At 39.9% G+C, this 22,168-nt stretch overlaps 1 protein-coding gene and 1 pseudogene across 2 annotated transcripts in view; both read left to right on the plus strand.

Annotated features, from left to right (window-relative positions):
* TTC23L (tetratricopeptide repeat domain 23 like) overlaps positions 1-18,650 on the plus strand; it is a 42,492-nt gene extending 23,842 nt beyond the window's left edge. The window contains exons 7-9 of the mRNA XM_079915668.1: positions 6,811-6,988; positions 8,141-8,249; positions 18,432-18,650. Of these exons, the coding sequence (XP_079771794.1) occupies positions 6,811-6,988; positions 8,141-8,249; positions 18,432-18,577 (433 nt within the window). The 3' untranslated portion in view covers positions 18,578-18,650. The remainder of the gene's footprint in view (positions 1-6,810; positions 6,989-8,140; positions 8,250-18,431) is intronic.
* A 1,125-nt stretch (positions 18,651-19,775) lies between these two features.
* LOC307184123 (large ribosomal subunit protein eL21-like) lies at positions 19,776-21,435 on the plus strand (annotated as a pseudogene). The gene is made up of 2 exons: positions 19,776-19,859; positions 20,946-21,435. The product of its transcript is annotated as a large ribosomal subunit protein eL21-like (transcript).
* The last annotated feature ends 733 nt before the right edge of the window (positions 21,436-22,168 follow it).

Below are 22,168 nucleotides of genomic sequence, written 5' to 3' on the forward strand. Positions count from 1 at the left end.
TATTTTTGTGTATGGTATTAGGGAGTGTTCTAATTTCATTCTTTTACATGTAGCTGTCCAGTTTTTCCATCATCACTTATCACTTATCTCTTTTCTCCATTGTATATCCTTGCCTCCTTTGTCATACATTAGTTGAACATAGGTGTGTGTGTTTATCTCTGGGCTTTCTATCCTGTTGCATTGATCTATCCTGTTCCACTGTTTTTGTGCCAGTACCATATTGTCTTGATTACTGTAGATTTGTAGTATAGTCTGAAGTCAGGGAGTCTGATTCCTCCAGCTCTGTTTTTCTTTCTTATGACTGCTTTGGCTATTTGAGGTCTTTTGTGTTTCCATGCAAATTGTGAAATTTTTTGTTCTAGTTCTGTGAAAAATGCCATTGATAGTTTGATAGGGATTGCATTGAATCTGGAGATTGCTTTGGGTAGTATAGACAGTTTCACAATGTTGATTCTTCCAATCCAAGAACATGGTATATCTCTCCATCTGTTTGTATCATCTTTAATTTCTATCGTCAGTGTCTTATAGTTTTCTTCATACAGATCTTCTGTCTCCTTAGGTAGGTTTATTCCTAGGTATTTCATTCTTTTTGTTGCAATGGTAAATGGGAGTGTTTCCTTAATTTCTCTTTCAGATTTGTCATCATTAGTGTATAGGAATGCAAGAGATTTCTGTGCATTAATTTTGTATCCTGCAACTTTACCAAATTCATTGATTAGCTCTAGTAGTTTTCTGGTAGCATCTTTAGGATTCTCTATGTATGGTGTCATGTCATCTGCAAACAGTGACAGCTTTACTTCTTCTTTTCCGATTTGGATTCCTTTCATTTATCTTCTCTGATTGGTGTGGCTAAAACTTCCAAAACTATGTTGAATAATAGTGGTGAGAATGGACACCCTTGTTTTGTTCCTGATCCTAGAGGAAATGGTTTCAGCTTTTCAACATAGAGAATGATGTTGGCTCTGAGTTTCTCATATATGGCCTTTATCATGTTGAGGGACGTTCCCTCTATGCCTACTTTCTGCAGGGTTTTTTATCATAAATGGGTGTTGAATTTTGTCAAAAGCTTTTTCTGCATCTAATGAGATGGTCATATGATTTTTCTCCTTCAATTTGTTAATATGGTTTATCACATTGATTGATTTGCATATATTGAAGAATCCTTCCATTCCTGGGATAAACCCCACTTGATCATGTCGTATGATCCTTTTAATGTGCTGTTGGATTTTGTTTGCTAGTATTTTGTTGAGGATTTTCGTATCTATGTTCGTCAGTGATATTGGCCTGTAGTTTTCTTTCTTTGTGACATCTTTGTCTGGTTTTGGTATCAGGGTGATGGTGGCCTTGTAGAATGAGTTTGGGAGTGTTCTTCCCTCTGCTATAATTTGGAAGAGTTTTAGAAGGATAGGTGTTAGCTTTTCTCTAAATGTTTGATAGAATTCACCTGTGAAGCCATCTGGTCCTGGGTTTTTGTTTGTTGGAAGATTTTTAATCACAGTCTCAATTTCAGTGCTTGTGATTGGTCTGTTTATATTTTCTATTTATTCCTGGTTCAGTCTTGGAAGGTTGTGCTTTCTAAGAATTTGTCCATTTCTTCCAGGTTGTCCATTTTATTGGCATACAGTTGCATATAGTAGGCTCTTATGATCCTTTGTATTTCTGTGGTGTCAGCTGTAACTTCTCCTTTTTCATTTTATTGATTTGAGTCCTCTCCCTTTTTTTCTTGATGAGTCTGGCTAATGGTTTATCAATATTGTTTATCTTCTCAAAGAACCAGCTTTTAGTTTTATTGATCTTTGCTATTGTTTGCTTCATTTCCTTTTCATTTATTTCTGATCTGATATTTGTGATTTCTTTCCTTCTGCTAATGTTGGGTTTTTTTTGTTCTTTCTCTGATTGCTCTAAGTATAAGGATAGGTTGTTTATCTGAGATGTTTCTTGTTCTTGAAGTAGGATTGTATTGCTATAAACTTCCCTCTTAGAACTGCTTTTGCTCCATCCCATACATTTTGGGTCGTTGTGTTTTCTTTGTCATTTGTTTCTAGCTATTTTTTGATCTCCTCTTTGGTTTCTTCAGTGATCTCTTGGTTATTAAGTAGTGTATTGTTTAGCCTCCATGTGTTTGTATTTTTTACAGATTTTTTTCCTGTAATTGATATCTAGTCTCATAGGATTGTGGTCGGAAAAGATACTTGATATGATTTCAATTTTCTTAAAGTTACCAGGGCTTGATTTGTGACCCAAGATGTGATCTATCCTGGAGAATGTTCAATGAGCACTTGAGAAGAAAGTGTATTCTGTTGTTTTTGGATGGAATGTCCTATAAACATCAATTAAGTCCATCTTGTTTAATATATCATTTAAAGCTTGTGTTTCCTTATTTATTTTCATTTGGATCATCTGTCCATTGGTGAATGTGGGGTGTTAAAGTCTCCTACTATGATTGTGTTACTGTTGATTTCCCTTTTTATGGCTGTTAGCATTTGCCTTATATATTGAGGTGCTCCTATGTTGGGTGCATAAATATTTACAATCGTTATATCTTCTTCTTGGATTGATCCCTTGATCATTATGTAGTGTCCTTCTTTGTCTCTTGTAATAGTGTTTATTTTAAAGTCTATTTTGTCTGATATGAGAATTGCTACTCCAGGTTTCCTTTTTTTTTTTTTTTTTTTTTTGCTGTACTTGGGCCTCTCACTGCTGTGGCCTCTTCCGTCACGGAGCACAGGCTCCGGATGCGTAGGCTCAGCGGCCACGGCTCACGGGCCCAACCACTCCGCGGCATGTGGGATCTTCCCAGACCGGGGCACGAACCCGTGGCCCCTGCATCGGCAGGCGGACTCTCAACCACTGCGCCACCAGGGAAGCCCTCCAGGTTTCCTTTGATTTCCATTTGCATGGAATATCTTTTTCTATCCCCTCACTTTCAGTCTGCATGTGTCCCTAGGTCTGAAGTGGGTCTCTTGTAGACAGCATATATATGGGTCTTGTTTTTGTATCCATTCAGCCAGTCTGTGTATTTTGGTGGGAGCATTTAATCCATTTACATTTAAGGTAATTATTGATTTGTATGTTCCTATTACCATTTTCTTAATTGTTTAGGGTTTGTTCTTTGTTATTGTAGGTCTTTTCCTTCTCTTGTTTCCTGCCTAGGGAAGTTCCTTTAGCATTTGTTGTAAAGCTGGTGTGGTGGTGCTGAATTCTCTTAGCTTTTGCTTGTCTGTAAAGGTTTTAATTTCTCCATCAAATATGAATTAGATCCTTGCTGGGTAGAGTAATCTTGGTTGTAGGTTTTTCCCTTTTATCACTCTAAATATGTCCTGCCACTCCCTTCTGGCTTGCAGAGTTTCTGCTGAAAGATCAGCTGTTAACCTTATAGGGATTCCCTTGTATGTTATTTGTTGTTTTTCCCTTGCTGCTTTTCATATTTTTTCTTTGTATTTAATTTTTGATAGTTTGATTAATATGTGTCTTGGCATGTTTCTCCTTGGATTTATCCTGTATGGGACTCTCTGTGCTTCCTGGACTTGATTGACTGTTTCCTTTCCCATATTAGGGAAATTTTCAACTATCATCTCTTCAAATAATTTCTCAGTATCTTTGTTTTTCTCTTCTTCTTCTGGGACCCCTATAATTCGAATGTTGGTGTGTTTAATGTTGTCCCAGAGGTCTCTAAGACTGTCCTCAATTATTTTCATTCTTTTTTCTTTATTCTGCTCTGCAGTAGTTATTTCCACTATTTTATCTTCCAGGTCACTTATCATTCTTCTGCCTCAGTTATTCTGCTATTGATTCCTTCTAGAGAATATTTAATTTCATTTATTGTGTTGTTCATCATTGTTTGTTTGCTCTTTATTTCTTCTAGGTCCTTGTTAAACGTTTTTTGTATTTTCTCCATTCTATTTTCACGATTTTGCATCATCTTTAGTATCATTGCTCTGAATTATTTTTTAGGTAGACTATTTCCTCTTCATTTGTTTGGTCTGTTGGGTTTTTCCCTTGCTCCTTCATCTGCTGTGTGTTTCTCTGTCTTCTCATTTTGCTCAACTTATTGTGTTTGGGATCTCCTTTTTGCAGGCTGCAGGATCGTAGTTCCTGTTGTTTTTGGTGTCTGTCCCCAGTGGCTAAGGTTGGTTCAGTGGGTTGTGTAGGCTTCCTGGTGGAGGGGACTGGTTCCTGTGTTCTCGTGGATGAGGCTGGATCTTGTCTTTCTGTTGGGCAGGACCATGTCCAGTGGTGTGTTTTGGGGTGTCTGTGACCTTATTATGATTTTAGGCAGCCTCTCTGCTAATGGGTGGGGTTGTTTTTGTGTCTTGCTAGTTCTTTGGCATAGGGTGTCCAGCACTGTAGCTTGCTGGTTGTTGAGTGGAAGTGGGTCTTAGCGTTGAGAAGGAGATCTCTGGGAGAGCTTTTGCCATTTGATTTTATGTGGAGCCAGGAGGTCTTTGGTGGACCAATGTCCTGAACGTGGCTCTCCCACCTCAGAGGCACAGGCCTGACACCCGGCTGGTGCACCAAGACCCTGTCAGTCACACAGCTCAGAGGAAAAGGGAGAAGAAAAGAAAGAAGAAATAAAATAAAAAGAAAGTTGTTAAAATAAAAAATTTAAAAAATGTTACAAATAAAAAAAACCTAAAAATAATTTTAAAAAAAGAAGAAAGAAAGAGAGCAACCAAACCAAAAAACAAATCCACCAATGATAACAAGCGCTAAAAACTATACTAAAAAAAACCCCCCAAAAACGGACAGACAGAACCCTAGGACAAATGGTAAAAGCAAAGCTATCCAAACAAAATCACACAAAGAAGCATACCTATACACACTCACAAAAAGGGAAAAAGGAAAAAAAAATATATATCTACATTTAAAAATAGAAAGGAAGAGAGCAACCAAATCAATAAACATATCTACCAATGATAATAAACTCTAAATAGTAAACTAAGATAAACATAAATGCAGAAACCAGTCAGTCGCATACAGCAAACCCCAAGTCTACAGTTGCTCCCAAAGTCCACTGTGTCAATTTTGGGATGATTCATTGTCTATTGAGGTATTCCACAGATGCAGGTACCTCAGGTTGACTGTGGAGCTTTAATCCGCTGCTCCTGAGGCTGCTGGGAGGGATTTCCCTTTCTCTTCTGTGTTCACACAGCTCCCGGGGCTCAGCTTTGGATTTGGACCTGCCTCTGCATATAGGTCGCCTGAGGGCATCTGTTTCCACCCAGACAGGTCGGGGTTAAAGGAGCAGCTGATTCGGGGGCTCTGGCTCACTCAGGCGGTGGGGAGGGAGGGGTTAGGGAGGGGTACGGATGCGGGGCGAGCCCGTGGCGGCAGAGGCCAGTGTGACATTGCACCAGCCTGAGGCGCGCTGTGTGTTCTCCCGGGGAAGTTGTCCCTGGATCACGGGACCCTGGCAGTGGCGGGCTGCACAGGTTCCCCGGAAAGGGGGTGTGGGGAGTGACCTGTGCTCGCACACAGGCTTCTTGGTGGCGGCACCAGCAGCCTTAGCGTCTCATGCCCGTCTCTGGGGTCCGCGCTTTTAGCCGCGGCTCGCGCCCGTCTCTGGACTCATTTAAGCGGCGCTCGGAATCCCCTCTCCTCACGTACCCCAAAACAATGGTCTCTTGCCTCTTTTGGCAGCTCCAGACTTTTTCCCGGACTCCCTTCCAGCTAGCTGTGGCACACTAGCCCCATTCAGGCTGTGTTCACGCAGCCAACCCAGTTCTCTCCCTGGGATCCGACAGAAGCCCGAGCCTCGGCTCCCAGCCCCCGCCCGCCCCGGCGGGTCAGCAGACAAGCCTCTCGGACTGGTGAGTGCTGGTTGGCACCGATCCTCTGTGCGGTAATCTCCCCGCTTTGCTCTCCGCACCCCTGTGGCTGTGCTCTCCTCCGCGGCTCCGAAGCTTCCCCACTCCGCCACCCGCAGTCTCTGCCCGCGAAGGGGCTTCTAGTGTGTGGAAACCTTTCCTCCTTCACAGCTCCCTCCCAGAGGTACAGGTCCCATCCCTACTCTTTTGTCTCTGTTTCTTTTTTTTCTTTTGCCCTACCCAGGTACGTGGGGAATTTCTTGTCTTGGGAGGTCTGAGGTCTTCTGCCAGCATTCAGTAGGTGTTCTGCAGGAGTTGTTCCATATGTAGATGTATTTCTGATGTATTTGTGGGGAGGACGGTGATCTCCACGTCTTACTCCTCTGCCATCTTGAAGGTCTTACCAGGTTTATATTTTAAGTATAGTTTTATAACTGTAGTTTGAACTTAGCACATTAAATTTTTTCTCCACATTAGTCTAGAAAGGAAACAGGATTAGTGTCTGAAGTATCTTGTTGTATGGTGTGCCATGATTTACCATCCCCTTTTGGTGGGGGATTTACACTGTTTTCTCTATCCTCTCTCATTTTTAACTGAGGAGGAATAAACTAAACTAAATCAAACAAAGGAAAACCTCTGCTTTGGCCTAAAAGAGAGGCAGCCAGAGGTAATAAAATTTTATTTTGATTTTCGAAAGTGTTTGTTTATGGGTAAATTATCGCATGTTATGAACTGCCATAAGCCATTTTTTCCCTTTGCTTTTTAATAAAATTAGACTATAGCATAATATATTAATGGGTTTGATGAATGGTAGTCAGTGGAATCTGGTGGGTAAAATGCAGGTTAGTAGGAGTTTGTTTACAACAAGGCTAGGTTTTGAGCCAGCCACTCACATGATTGGCCTATGAAGACCAAATCGTTTAGTTCTTAGAATCGGTTCCTTGTGCATCTGCAAAGCAAGTGGCCTCTCTGTGACTTTCCATTCTTGTCCCTCTTCTTATAGAGCCTCCTTGACCAACCGCAGGTTAAACCTAGCTCTGGCATACTTTGAAAAGGCAGTTGACAATGTTATTGCTGCTAAGGGTGATAGGACATCAGATCTGGTTGGTCTTTACGAGGAAATTGCTCAGATCGAGCAGCTGAGGAGGAACCATGACCAGGCCATCCAGTACTTGCAGCAGGTAGGTGGGTTGGCTGAAGCCCCGGCCAGGTGGGCTTGTTTGGCAGGTGGGCTTGTTTGGCCCCAGGCCCAGTTCCCAGGGCCAGGGACGCTTGGGCTTCTCAGAACAGGGGATGGGATTGATTTTCCTCCAGATCCACACAACAGACCTTCCTCAACTTTAAATGACCTGGACAGAGAACAACGACTCACAGTGGGCCTATCTGCTGTGTGACCTGATTTAAGACAGCATTTCCCCTACCAGGCTTCCCTCACCTCTATCTGTACTGGGAAGAGGGAGCTGAGAAAGTCTACTCCAGGGAAAAAAGCCATAGGGGCAACTGAACTTAAGTCTTTAGCAAATGCAAAGGACTTTTTTTTTTTTTTTTTTTTTTTGTGGTACACGGGCTTCTCACTGTTGTGGCCTCTCCCATTGCGGAGCACAGGCTTCGGACACGCAGACTCAGCGGCCATGGCTCACGGGCCCAGCCGCTCCGCGGCATGTTGGATCTTCCTGGACCGGGGCACGAACCCATGTCCCCTGCATTGGCAGGCAGACTCTCAACCACTGTGCCAGCAGGGAAGCCCACAAAGGACTTTTTAAATGAAAATTTATGATATTTCGGTGCAATGCCGTCATTTGTCCTTTAAACTAGTCTAGCTGGTTGTATCTCAAAGTTTATGGTTAAACCACCATAAGTGTGTTTTGCTTGTACGTAAGTAATTTGACAAATGCAGAGCCTGTGTGTTCCCTGCGCCACCAGGGAACCCTAGACTTTTTTTTGATACTGAACCTTTGAGAGGCTGAGCTAAAGTTATGACTTTATTTTTGCTATGAAATATAATAAAAGTAATCATAGCTAACATTTACTGAGAATTTACCATGCGAAGGGTACTGTGCCCAGTGTTTTACATGCACCATCTCATTTAATCTTTCCCAAACCCTAATCAATGGAAACTAAATATTCCTTCTACATATGAAGGTAAAATTACTTGCTCAAGGCTCACAGCTAGGAAGTAGCAGAGCTGGGACTCAAACTCATCTCTCACATAACTCTATGATTATATACATATCAGCTTTCAGTCAACTAACAATTCTATGAGAGCTACTATAAAATCCCAGTGAAACCCTGTCATTTGGGTACTTACCTTGTCGTGATTTTCTCTATTCCAGGCCTATTCTATCTGTGTTTCTTTGTTCACTGAAGTCAGCCCCCAAGCTGCAGAGGCGAGCACGTTACTAACCAAGGCTTATGCCATGTCTGAAGAGGCCCAACACAGCGGTAAGTAGAAGAGGTGGTTTTGCAGATATTAACATTTCCTGGTCACAGGAGGGAAGCACATTGGCAAATGGAATGGTCTATCTATCAGTATGGACAGATTATAAGTAGCTATTCGTGTCTGTGATGGAAAGATAAGACTGGATACCATTTTGTAGGAAGTCCTTTATGCATGAATTTAGGCACAACATATCTCCTCAAATTAGTTGGAACATCAAAACCAGTAAGATTGGCGGGCTTCCCTGGTGGTGCAGTGGTTGAGAGTCCGCCTGCCGATGCAGGGGACGTGGGTTCGTGCCCCGGTCCGGGAAGATCCCACATGCCACGGAGCGGCTGGGCCCGTGAGCCATGGCCGCTGGGCCTGCGCGTCCGGAGCCTGTGCTCTGCAACAGGAGAGGCCACAACAGTGAGAGGCCCGCGTACCGCAAAAAAAAAAAAAACAAAACAGTAAGATCAACTGATTTCCATTTCCTTTATTCCCTTAGAGTCTCAGCAAAACTCACCTGCATAAAGAGTAGAAATCCTACATGCTATGAATGTGACCTGAGGTGTCTCACTTAGTGAGGAGATCCAGTGATAAAAGAGAAAAACATTGGCTCCTCTCCTCACCTTCCTCCACTCTCAACCTCCTGGACTCTTCCTCTGGCTTATAAGAGAGAATGTTTGTAGCAGCTAGAATTTTCTTGATTTCTATTCAAAAGTGAGGTACTGGGGATTCTAGAGGAAAGCCAAGTCATGAACTCATCCAACAGTAGTCCTTCCTTAGGCAGAGTCATCCTTTTCAAAGTGGGTAGCTTTGGGAGAGACGCAAAGGAACTGGTAAGGGAGGACACTGTCCCATGCTCACCTGGCTTGATCCACTTAATGGACACTAATGTATTCAGTGGTTTATCAGGAGGAGTTTGGGATTTGTAAAGAATGTAACTTAAATATTTTTTAAATGTTGATTTTCTCTGCTTATAAAAGTAATCCATTTTGGTGGACATTATTTTCCAGTCATATATGAGAAAAAGAGAGAGAGAGGAAAAGTGTGTGTGTGTGTGTGTGTGTGTGTGTGTGTGTATGTGTGTGTGGGGGGGGGAGGGAAGGAGGGAGGATATTATAGGGAAAGTTTTGTGTCCTACTTTTTTCCACTCTTGTATTTCCCCATGTTATTAAATAAACTTTTGTTTTTTAGTTTTCAGAAGTTATTTGGACATTTTGAATATTGTTTACTTTAGCATGAATGTTAATTGAAGCTTCTTATTCTGTGTTTTCTTGCTAATCATCTTGCTCATTTAAAAAATGTCCCTGTGTATACTCACAGTATTTGTGCTCCATCTATATATTTGATTTTTAAAAAATTGGTGGGAATGTAAATTGATACAACCACTATGGAGAACAGTATGGAGGTTCCTTAAAAAACTAAAAATAGAACTACCATATGACCCAGCAATCCCACTAGTGGGCATACGCCCTGAGAAAAGCATAATTCAAAAAGAGTCATGTACGACAATGTTCATTGCAGGTCTATTTACAATAGCCAGGGCATGGAACCAACTTACATGTCCACAGACAGATGAATGGATAAAGAAGATGTGGCACATATATGCAGTGGAATATTAGCCATAAAAAGAAATGAAATTGAGTTATTTGTAGTGAGGTGGATGGACCTAGAATCTGTCATACAAAGTGAAGTAAGTCAAAGAGAAAAACAAATACCATATGCTAACACATATATATGGAATCTAAAAAAATTCCATGAATGAATTTTTGGATTCATTCTGATGAACCTAGTGTCAGGGCAGGAATAAAGATGTAGACATAGAGAGTGCACTGAAGGACATGGCGGGGAGGGGGAAGCTGGAGCAAAGTGAGAATAGCATCGACACATATACACTACCAAATGTAAAACAGTTAGCTAGTGGGAAGCAGCAGCATAGCACAGGGAGATCAACTCGGTGCTTTGCTATACCTAGAGAGGTGGGATGGGGAGTGTGGGAGGGAGGCTCAGCGGGGAGGGGATGTGGGGTTGTATGTGTGCATGTGGCTGATTCACTTTGTTGTGTGACAGAGACTTACACAGTATTGTGAAGCAATTACACTCCAATAAAGATCTATTACAAAAAATACAAAAAAAATTAGTTATGGTTATTAAGAAATTTAATCTATTTGTGAATATGTAAAATTTGTTTTTTATGAGAAAAAGTTTATGATTATAGAGATAGGAGATTCCAAGGCCACCTTATTCTTTTCTTGGATACTAATTTTTAACTTTAAGGAAAATCTGGATTGTCACCTCCTAGCATCCACTGAATTCCAGATGGATTAATATTTTTTACATCAAAACTAAAAAATATATAAATTAGCCAGAAGAAAGTACAGTACTGGAATGAAGTTGTACTGAAGTTAAAAATTGGAGGAAAGAACTCTCTGAGCACAAAAGATATACCAGAAAAGAAGAGATTGATAGGTTTAATTATAAAAAGACCTAAGACTTGTGCCTGTCATGAAATACCATAAATAAAATAAAAAACAAACTCAACCAAGATGAACAGATAACCCAAATAGACCCTAATTATTAAAAAAAAAAAAAAAAAAGGATTTGTAGTTAACTTTCTGAGAAGGAAATCTCCAAGCCCAGATGATTTCACTGGGTAATTCTACTTAACATTTAAAGAAGAAATAACACCCATCCTACATAATCTTTTCATAAAATTGAGGAAGAGGGATTACTTCCCAACTCATCTTATGAGGCCAGCATCACCCTGATAACAAAATCAGGCAAAGACACTGGAAGAAAAGACAAAACCAAAACAAAAAAACCAACTATAGACCAATACCTTTCATGCACATAGATGTAAAAAATCCTCAACAAAATATATAGCAATATATAAAAAAAGAATAATACACCATGATCAAGTGAGGTTTTTTCCTTGAGAATGTCAGGCTGGTTCAGTCTTCAAACCTGAATCTTGCCAATTGATGCAGAAAAAGCATGTGACGGAATTTAACATCCTTTCATGATGGAAGGGGAACTTCCTCAATCTGACAAAAGGCCTGTACAAAAAACCTACAGCTAACATCATGTTTAACGGTAAGAGTGAATGCGTTCCTTAAGAACAAGGGGAAGATGTTCACTCGCTACTCTTACTCAACATAGTACTGGAAGTCTTAGCCAGTGTAATAGGCAAGAAAAAGACATACAGCTTAGAAGAAATAAAATGGTCTCTATTTGTAGATAACTTGACTGGCCAAGGAATCTAGAATTCCGGGGAATCTACAAATCTCCTAGATCTAGTAAGTGAGTTTAAGCTTCGCAAGGTCATAGGGTACAAGATCAACACACAAAAACCAGTCATATTTCTATATTAGCAAGGTACAACTGGAAACCAAAATTTTTAAAGATATCATTTACAATAGTCCCCTCCTCCCAAGTGAAACACTTAGGTATAAATCTAACAAAATATATACAGGATCTATGTCCTGAAAACTACAAAATCCTGACCAAAGAGGTCAGAGATGACCTAAATAAATGGAGACACACTGTGTTCTTGGATTGGAAGACTCAATATAGTAAAGAGGTCAGTTCTTCCCAAATCAGTCAATGGATTTAATGCAATTATGATCAAAATCCCAGCAGCAATTTTTGTAAATATAGACAAGCCAACTCTAAAATTTATATGGAAAAGCAAAGAAACCAAGAAGCTAAAGCAATTTTTAAAAATAATACAGTTGGAGAGAATCACACCACTTGATTTTAAGACTTCCTCTAAAGCAACAATTAGCAAGAGTGGTATTGGTGAAGAGATAGACAGAAGTCAGAATCACTGGAACACAAGGAGAGTCTAGAAATAGACTTAATTAATTAATGGCCAATTAATTTTTGACAAAGGTGCAAAAGCAATTCAATGTGTAAATGATAGTCTTTTCAGCAGATAGTATTGGAACAATTGGCATCCACCCGCCAAAAAACCCCCCAAAACACTCTCATATTGTACATAAACATTAACTCAAAATGAATCATTGTCCTAAATGTAAGAGCTAAAATTTACGTTTACTTTACAATAATCAAGAAATAATATATAACAGCAAAGATGCCAATTTTCTTCTATCAAATTGTCAGCATTTTAAAAAGGGTAACATTTGTGATTGATGAGAACAATTTGATTACAAACTCCCTGAAGGGCAATTTGGCAGGATGTCACACATCTTACAGCTATATATATTTTAAAACTGTAATGAGATCAAGCTTTCCCCCATCCTATGTAAAAATTTTAAAAATTTGAAAATATCTAGCTTTTGCCAGACAGTGGGTAAACAGGTCTGCTCATTCGTAGCTGGTGGGAGTGCTGATGTAAACTGATATGAAATTGGGGGACCAATTTGATATATCTAGTAAAATTGAAAAGGAAACATGTATAAGGATGTTCACTGTGGCAGTATTTGTAATTGTGAAAAATTAGAAACAACCTTATCAATAAATGAAAGGAAAATTTGGTATATTAACTGATCGAATTTTGTAATGTTTAAAAGGGCTAGATTTGGGGAGTTCCTGCTGGCCTAGTGGTTAGGATTCCAGGCTTTACTGCCATGGCCCGGGTTCAATCCCTGGTCGGGGAACTGAGATCTCACAAGCCATGCAGCGTGGCTAAAATAAAATAAAATAAAAGGACCAGACTTTTTAAATAAAGAGAAGGTTAATTTTAAAAAACAGCATTAAGGAAAAAATAACTTGCATTTTTAGGACACAGAAAATACTACTGTTTATAGTTACATATATGTAAACATGAAAAATGAACTGCAGAGTAAATAGAACTGCATCAAAGTGTACATCAAAATGTAAACAGAGGCAGAGACTTCTGGCTGTGGCTTTGTAAAGAGGTCTGTATACACTCTCAACATACACAGCAAACGTACACACACAGACACAAACTAAATAAAATGATCAAAAACACCCATTTCAGGGCACTGGAAATAGATAAGCAACAAACAGATTGCAAATCATTCTCAAAAAACCGTTAGAGCTTTAGATAAAGAGAGAGTCTTTCTGGCATCTTGCGTGGGGCTACTCCTGTCCATCCACTGCCCCAGCTTAGTCCTTGAGAATAGCAATTTTATCAGCATGGAACTAGCCAAGAGCACCAGCAGCTTTGCTGGCAGAGGAGGCTGCTGACTCAGTTTAGAGCAAGGGGCAAAAACCTACAGATTTATCAGATAATAGTGGCCAACTTAGTAGGAAATGAATTGGGGATCGCGTGATATTTGTTAGCCTGAATTTGCTGTAGTGGTTGGTGTCAGTCTCAGGCCAGTCATAAATTTTAACCAGAGGAACCTTGAAATGAGAGAGCCATAGAAAGGCTAGATGAGCTTTCCAGCATCCCTGGCCGACTGGGAAACCACATACACATGCAGGGGACACTGGAGAGTCCAGCAGAAAGTAACAAGCAAAGGAGACTTGAAATGTGGCAGAGCTTTAAATGTACCCCCCAGTCTACATACAGGTCACTTAATGTTTTACCAGCTGTTTGGGCATCTGTTAGCCCAGTCAAGTTGACACAAAAGTAACCATCACAAATACACTCCTTGTCAACTTGATACCTGTATGCATCTCCTTAAACATAATCTCCAAATAAAGACAATAACAAGGTCGTAATTCCACCTGACATGATACAACTATCCTGGGTACAACTGAAAACGCATGAATCCCTTCCCCCAGAAGAGGAGGTAAAGGCCTTCAAGGATGTTTACTCATCTTCTGGTATCCCATAACCTGAAAGCTATGCTGTAAAATTAATGGTCCTTAAATGCTGATATAAAGTTAATACATCTTATGTAACATGATGAAATAAACTAGCAAAGAAAGCAAAGATATTTGCTTAATATACACACACACACACACACACACACACACACACAAACATATTTATAAAATAAGGAGGAAATGCTCATTACAATTATAGTCCTCATTTCTGTAACTGGTTATGTGGTCTTAGCTGGTATTTATAACTACCCTTTTCTGCTACCCATTCTATTTTCCTCTTGTTTTATTAGTAATGGTTCTTTACCTGGTGGGGTGGTCCAAACCTTCATTCCTGAACTAATCTGGCCTGGACTGGGATGTTGTAGTTTTCCATTGACCTTAATCACAGGACATAGTAATACTAAGAGAAGCCCTAAGGGATCTCCTGTATTCCAGACATACTCTTCTTTACCTCCATTGTGGAATACTACTCCAGTTCTTCTTAGTGGTCAGGATCAATCACCCCATTCAGCACAGTAACTCCTTTCCTTGTCTGTTGACTCAAAAGGCATGAGGAACCCCAAATGGCCAGGTAGCAGTCTTAACTTCCAGTTCAATGGAATCATTGTTGTATCTCCTGGTGGAAGCACTCCTCCCTCTGGAACTAAGACCTCTAGGCCAGCAGAGCATAAAGTTATGGGAACAGGAAGAAAAATTTTGCTAGTGGGTCACTAGGGGTTATAGTGGCACTACTCGTAGTTCCACCCCTTGATCCCTAGACCTGTGAATCCTGGCTACTGGAGAAACAGTACCATATACTGGATGCTGATTCAGAGAATATACAGCGTTCTGGAGAAGCTTGACCCCGCCTTGCAAAGTATTGCCACCTAGCTGACACCGTAACTGAGTCTTCAAAAGGCATTCCACTGTTCCATGAAGACAGCTACTTTAGGATGGTGGGTAACCATCCTAAAGTGGTGAATTCCATGAGCCTGGGCCCACTGCCACACTTTGCTGTGAAGTGAGCTCCTTGGTCTGAAGCAGTATTGTGTGGAATACCATGATGGTGAATAAGGTATCCTATAAGTCCACAGATGGTGGTTTTGGCAGAAGCGTTGCATGCAGGAAATACAAATCTGCATCCAGTGTAGATACCTGCAGGGGCAGGACAAAACACTGCCCCTTCCATGATGGAAGTAGTCCAATGTAACCAACCTGCTACTAGGTAGATAGCTGATCACCTGGGGAATGCTGCCATACTGTGTTGGTCTCTGTGCTGGCAGATTGGACACTCAACAGTGGCCATAACCAGGCTGGCCTTGGTGAGTGGGAGTCCAAGTTGTTGAGCCCACTCCTGGTACCAAAATCTGTGTTAGAGTTCTCCAGAAAAACATAACCAACAGTATATATATAGAGAGATATAAAAGAGGAGCTTTGGGCTTCCCTGGTGGCGCAGTGGTTGAGAGTCCGCCTGCCGATGCAGGGGACACGGGTTTGTGCCCCAGTCTGGGAAGATCCCACATGCCGCGGAGCGGCTGGGCCCGTGAGCCATGGCCACTGAGCCTGCGCGTCCGGAGCCTGTGCTCCGCAATGGGAGAGGCCACAACAGTGAGAGGCCCACGTACCGCAAAAAAAAAAAAAAAAAAGAGAAGAGCTTTATTATAGAAATTGGCTCATATGTGGTTATGGAGAATGAGAAGTACCACAATCTGATGTCTGCAAGCTGAAGAACAAGGAATGCTGGTGGTGTAATTTAGTCTGAGTCTGAAGGCCTGAGAACCAGGGGAGCTGATGGTGTAAATCTCAGTCTGAGGCCAAAGGCCTGAGAACTGGGGGACGTGGGGGCCACTGACGTAAGTCTTGGCGCACAAAGGCCCAAAGGGCAGGAGTAGATGGATTTCTCAGCTCAAGAAAAGAAAGAGACAAATCGCTTTTCCTTTGCCCTTTTTTGACTCTATTCAGACCCTTAATGGATTGGATAATTCCTGCCTATGTTAGTAAGGGTAGATCTTCTTTACTCAGTATACTAATTTAAATGCTAATATCTTCCAGAAATATCTTCACAGACACACCAGAAATTATTCTTTACCAGCCTATCTGGGATCCCTTAGCGCAGTCAGATTGACACACAAAATTAACCATTGTAAGTACCTATTTGGGGGCAGGGTTATATTGGAAATCTCTGTATTTTTCGCTCAATTTTGCTGTGAATGTAAAACTGCTCTAAAAAGTCTATTAATCAAAAAAACAAAAACAAAAAACAAACAAAACACCCAGAAACAAACGCACACACAAATAACACCAGAGCAAAGACATTAGCCTCCAAGCTCCTTGGGGGAGACAGATTCTGTAGTTTAAAAACAAAACAAAACAAAATCCCATAAAGATGTATCAGAATCTGTGATTGCTCCTATATATTATCTAAAATGTACAGTTGTCAGCAAAAAAGGGACAATACAAGGAGGCAGGAACCTGTGACTCAGAAAAATTGACTCTAGGGAATTCCCTGGTGGCAGTCCAGTGGTTAGGACCCGTGCTTTCACTGCTGAGGGCCTGGGTTCAATCCCTGGTCAGGGAACTAAGATCCTGCAAGCCTAGCAGCACAGCCAAAAAAACTAAAGAAATAAAAATAAAGAAAAGAAAAGAAAAAAAAAAAGAGGTTGACTGTAAGTGGGCTGGATGTTGGATTTAGCAAAATCTTCAAAGCAGCTATCATAAATATGTTCAAAGAATTAAAGGGAACTGTTCAAAGAAGTAAAAGAAAATATTATGAAAATCACTTAGTAAATAGGAAATCTCAATAGAGAAATATAAACTACTTTTAAAAATCAGCTAAAATGGAAATTCTAGAATTTTAAAATATAGTAACTGAATGAAAAATGTGTTAATGATCACATCAGATTTGAGATGGCAGAAAAGATAGAGATAGCTCAAAAGTAGGTCACTAGAGATGATCCAATCCAAAGAACAGAGATAGGAGATATTGAAGAGAAACGAACAGAGCATAAGAGGTCTGTGGGACAATAGCAGATGTACCAACACTCACGTAATGAGAGCTGCAATAGGAGAGGAGAAAGAATGAGGCAGAGAAGCATCTAAAGAAATAATGGCCCCAGAGTTCCCAAATTTGATAAAAATGTTATCCACAGATTCAGAAGTCTCAGTGCCAAGTAAGGTAAGCACAAAGAAAACCATAATTAGACACAAAGTCAAATTGCTGAATGACAAAGAGAAAATCTTAAAAGCAGCAGTGGAAAAACAACTCCGTACAGGGGAACAACAATAGGATTAGTGGTTGATTTTTCATCAGATAAATGAAGGCTAGAAGGCAGTGGAATAATATGTTCAAAATACTGCAATAGAATTCAACCAAGAATTGTACATCCAGCAGAACTATCCTTCAAAGATGAAGGTGAGATAAAGATATTTCCTGATTAACAGAAACAGGATTTGTTGGTAGCAGTCTTGCCCTGAAAGAAATACTAAAGGAAGCCATTAGGCTGAAAGAAAATGACAGCAGATGGTAACTCAAATCCACAGAAAGGAATGGAATTGGAACTAATAAGTATGCGGATAAACATAGTAGATTGTATACACATACACAAATATTCACCAACTTGTGAATGTGTAAATAAAATGTGATATATCCATATGATAGAAAACTACTCATCAATAAAAAGGAGTAAAACTAATTCATGCAACAACATGGATGAACCTCAAAAACAGTATGCTACATGAAAGAATCCAGCCTGAAAAGACTATATATTGTGTGATCACATCATGTATCATGATTATGTAACTATATAAATTTACTAAAACCTTATCAGACTGTATAATTACAATGGGTGAATGTGTGGTATACAAATTATACCTTAATACAGTGGTTAAAAAAAAATGTTAGTGCCTGTTCCTGAGTGATGTGTATGGAGATAATGTTCATTTTCTTTTTGCTTCTCTGCATTTTCTAGATTGATTACATAAACATCTATTATGTTTGGAATAAAAGACAACATGAGCAGTAAATTTTTAAACAATAAAAGCTGTATATTTAAAGTTCTTTGAAAATCAAAACTCACCCTCTCTCTCCACACACACATACACTGAACAGAAACCCCAGTAAGCAGTAATCGCCATCAGATTTTAATTTAGCTAAAAACATAGTCTTGCGTTGCACTTGGGAGTTTAATATGATGGTTACTTTAGGTCTCAGGATAAGACAGTTCAGACATAAGCTTTCTTTTCCTACAGAAAATCCACGCATTTCATCAAGAGAATAAAATCAGAACATCATCTGATATGCCATCAAGTTATATCTCAGACTTTTTGAGGCTTTTATGAGTGCTGGAAAGAGGACAGGCATGGGCTTTAAGCATGCAGTTGTCTAATTAATTTAGCTGAAGCTGAAATTAGACACTTGTAAAGGCTAGCCTATTGCCTTAAATAATTGTTTCCCTTTTTTGCAGATGCTGTTGAGATATATTTTATAAAAAGCATCACTGCATATCAAACAACATTAGGCCCAGAGGATTATGAAACACTGACGACCATTGAAGAATTTTGCAAATGGCTTGTTCAAAATGGGGAAAAACAGGTAAATGTTATCAACTAATAAATGTAATTGCTAGATTGTTTATTAGATTGGGACAGCCTTTTTCATCTCATAATTCAGAAACTGGAGCTCAGAGAAGGCTCAGGAAAAGCCAGCAATAAAAATAGGGCTGGTGCAGCTTGCAATATTAGTAAAGAAAAAGAAGTATTTTTCTTGTATCTTGAAACAGGAGGTCCTTCAAATCCTGGACACATATAATCTCTGGTCCTGTAAATTTAATATTTTAAGTCAAAATTGGCTTTTATCTTTGGATATAGCTGATAGTTTCTTTTTATTTTTACATCTTTATTGGAGTATAACTGCTTTACAATGGTGTGTTAGTTTCTGCTTTATAACAAAGTGAATCAGTTATACATATACATATGTTCCCATATCTCTTCCCTCTTGCGTCTCCCTCCCTCCCACCCTCCCTATCCCACCCCTCCAGGCGGTCACAAAGCACCGAGCTGATCTCCCTGTGCTATGCGGCTGCTTCCCACTAGCTATCTATTTTATGTTTGGTAGTGTATATATGTCCATGCCTCTCTCTCGCTTTGTCACACCCCCTCCCCATATCCTCAAATCCATTCTCTAGTAGGTCTGTGTCTTTATTCCTGTCTTACCCCTAGGTTCTTCATGACATTTTTTTTTCTTAAATTCCATATATATGTGTTAGCATACGGTATTTGTCTTTCTCTTTCTGACTTACTTCACTCTGTATGACAGACTCTAGGTCCATCCACCTCAATACAAATAACTCAATTTCATTTCCTTTTATGGCTGAGTAATATTCCATTGTATATATGTGCCACATCTTCTTTATCCATTCATCTGATGATGGACACTTAGGTTGTTTCCATCTCGGGGCTATTGTAAATAGAGCTGCAATGAACATTTTGGTACATGACTCTTTTTGAATTATGGTTTTCTCAGGGTATATGCCCAGTAGTGGGATTGCTGGGTCATATGGTAGGTCTATTTGTAGTTTTTTAAGGAACCTCCATACTGTTCTCCATAGTGGCTGTACCAATTCATTTTTCTCTTGATATATTATTTCCTTCTCAGTTTTCGGTCTTGAATTCTTTATTAATCAAACTTTTGTTTTCACATTAAAAAAACAGTTAGAGAAAATGCTTTTGATTGCTGACCTTTTACTTAGAAGTCCCATGAGTCTAAACTGTTACTCCAAAACTCAAAAACTTTATGTACTGAGTTCAGCATGAAGGCAATGAAGACCTTTATTCGTCATGAGATCCCATGTGACTTTGACCTGACCAAGCCAACTTTATTCTTCCTCAGGCATGTGAGAAACAGGTGTGGATCTGACATGGTTTTGTTGGCCATGTGAAAACCAGTTTAAGAGTAAGTTTCTAGACACTTAATAAGTAAGAATTTTTTTTCAAGGAATGAAGAAAAAGCTTTTTTTATTCCACATTTGAACTTTTTTTTTTTTTTTTTTGCGCTACGTGCGCCTCTCACTGTTGTGGCCTCTCCCGTTGCGGAGCACAGGCTCCGGGCGCACAGGCTCAGCGGCCATGGCTCATGGGCCCAGCCGCTCCGTGGCATGTGGGATCTTCCCGGACCAGGGCACGAACCCGTGTCCCCTGCATCGGCAGGCGGACTCTCAACCACTGCACCACCAGGGAAGCCCGACATTTGAACATTTTTGTAAATGATGACATTTTCTTTAGTTCTATTTTAATTGCCACTTGTAGAGGCAAAAAACCTTGTGGTGGTTTGTGACTTTTTTTTTTTTTACAGTGGCTGCAATATTTTCTGTTGGTTCCAAAGATTAATGTAAAGCCACAGATTGACCTAATATTTTAATTTAGTTTCCAAGAAAGTACTTGGCCAGAATCTCATAGCTTATCCTTGTTATGTTCTGATACAGTGAACATCTTGGCTCTGTGATAAGACACCAGTACCAATGCCTGACAGCTGTCTGCTTCTAACCGAGTGTACCAAGCTCCTAGGCAGAGATGCAGAAGAGTCTTGAGTGCCAGGTGGCTCTGAATCTAAACCACAAGCAGGACTGTGGACAGGTCACCTTTACTACTAAGAAACACGCTCCATGAGGACAAGGGTTTTGTCTGTTTTGTTCACTGCAATGTCCCTAGTGCCTGAAACAGTAACTGGCACATAGTAGGTACTCAATAACTATTGAGTTACTTTGCTGAATTTTATAACACATTTCCTGTGGGATAATTCCATTTTAAAAGGAGCTTTTTCTCCCAACCTCAAGCCTGAGATGAGATTCTCAGCCTGTTCTAGAGGACCATAACAGAAACTCAGATGATTTGGGAATTGTGTTCCCATGAAATATAACATTTTTTTTCAAACAGAGATTTAATCTGCCACTGATAAAAAATAAACAGGATCCATTGGCCAGAACTGCCATCTTCCAGTAATTCCTAAAACGGTGAACACAAAGGGAAAGAGGAGAGGCATCCACTATATGTTCTCTAGGCCTTTTAGAAAACATGGAGTTATTTCTTTGGCCATATCCTTGGGGATCTACAGGAAAGGTGATCTTGTATACAGTAAGGGAATGGGCATTGTTCAAAAAGGAATGCCCAGAAATGTTACCGTGGCAAAATTGGAAAGGTCTACAGTGTTACCCAGCTTGCCGTTGGCATTGTTATAAACAAACAAGTTAAGGGTAATCCTCTTGTGAAGAGGATTAATGTACATATTGAGCATATTAAGCACTCTAAGGGCCGAGATAAATTCCTGAAATGCATGAAAGATCAGAAAAAGAAGGAAGCCAAAGAGAAAGTTACACGGGTTCAACTGAAGAGCCAGCCTGCTCTACCCAGAGAAGCACACTTTGTGAGCACCAGGAGCCTGAGCTACTGGAATCAATCCCAACGAATAGCTAGACTAAATAAGAAAACAGAGAGAAGACTCAAATAAATAAAATCAGAAATGAAAGAAGAAACATTACAACTGATGCCACAGAAATTAAAAGGATTATAAGAGACTACTATGAACCATTACATTCCAACAACTTGGATAACCTAGAAGAAATGGGTAAATTCCTAGAAACCTACAACCTGCTAAGACTGAACCATGAAGAAATAGAAAATCTGAATAGAACTTTAACTAGTAAGGAGATCAAATGTGCCAACAAGAAAAGCCCAAGATCAAATGGCTTCACTGGTGAATTCTATGAAACATTTAAAGAAAAATTAACTCCAATCCTCCTCAAACTCTTCCCAAAAATATTGAAGAGGAAGGAATTCTTCCAAACTCATTTCATGAGGCCAGCATTACCTCGATACCAAAGCTAGGAAAAGACTACAAGAAAAGAAAACTACAGAACAATATCCTTGATGAATATAGATGCAAGCATTTCGACAAAATACTAGCAAACTGAATTCACCAGCATATTATAATGACCACACACCATGACCAAGTGGAATTTATCCCTAGGATGCAAGAATGGTTCAACACATGAAATACAATCAATGTGATACACTACATTATCAGAATGAAGGATAAAAATCACATGATCATTGCAAGAATACAGAAAAAATATTTGACAAAATTCAACATCTCTTTATGATAAAAGCATTCAACAAACTAGGAATAACAAAGGTCTTATATGAAAAG

Source organism: Stenella coeruleoalba (assembly GCF_951394435.1).
Source record: "Stenella coeruleoalba genome assembly, chromosome: 3".
Lineage (NCBI taxonomy): Eukaryota > Metazoa > Chordata > Mammalia > Artiodactyla > Delphinidae > Stenella > Stenella coeruleoalba.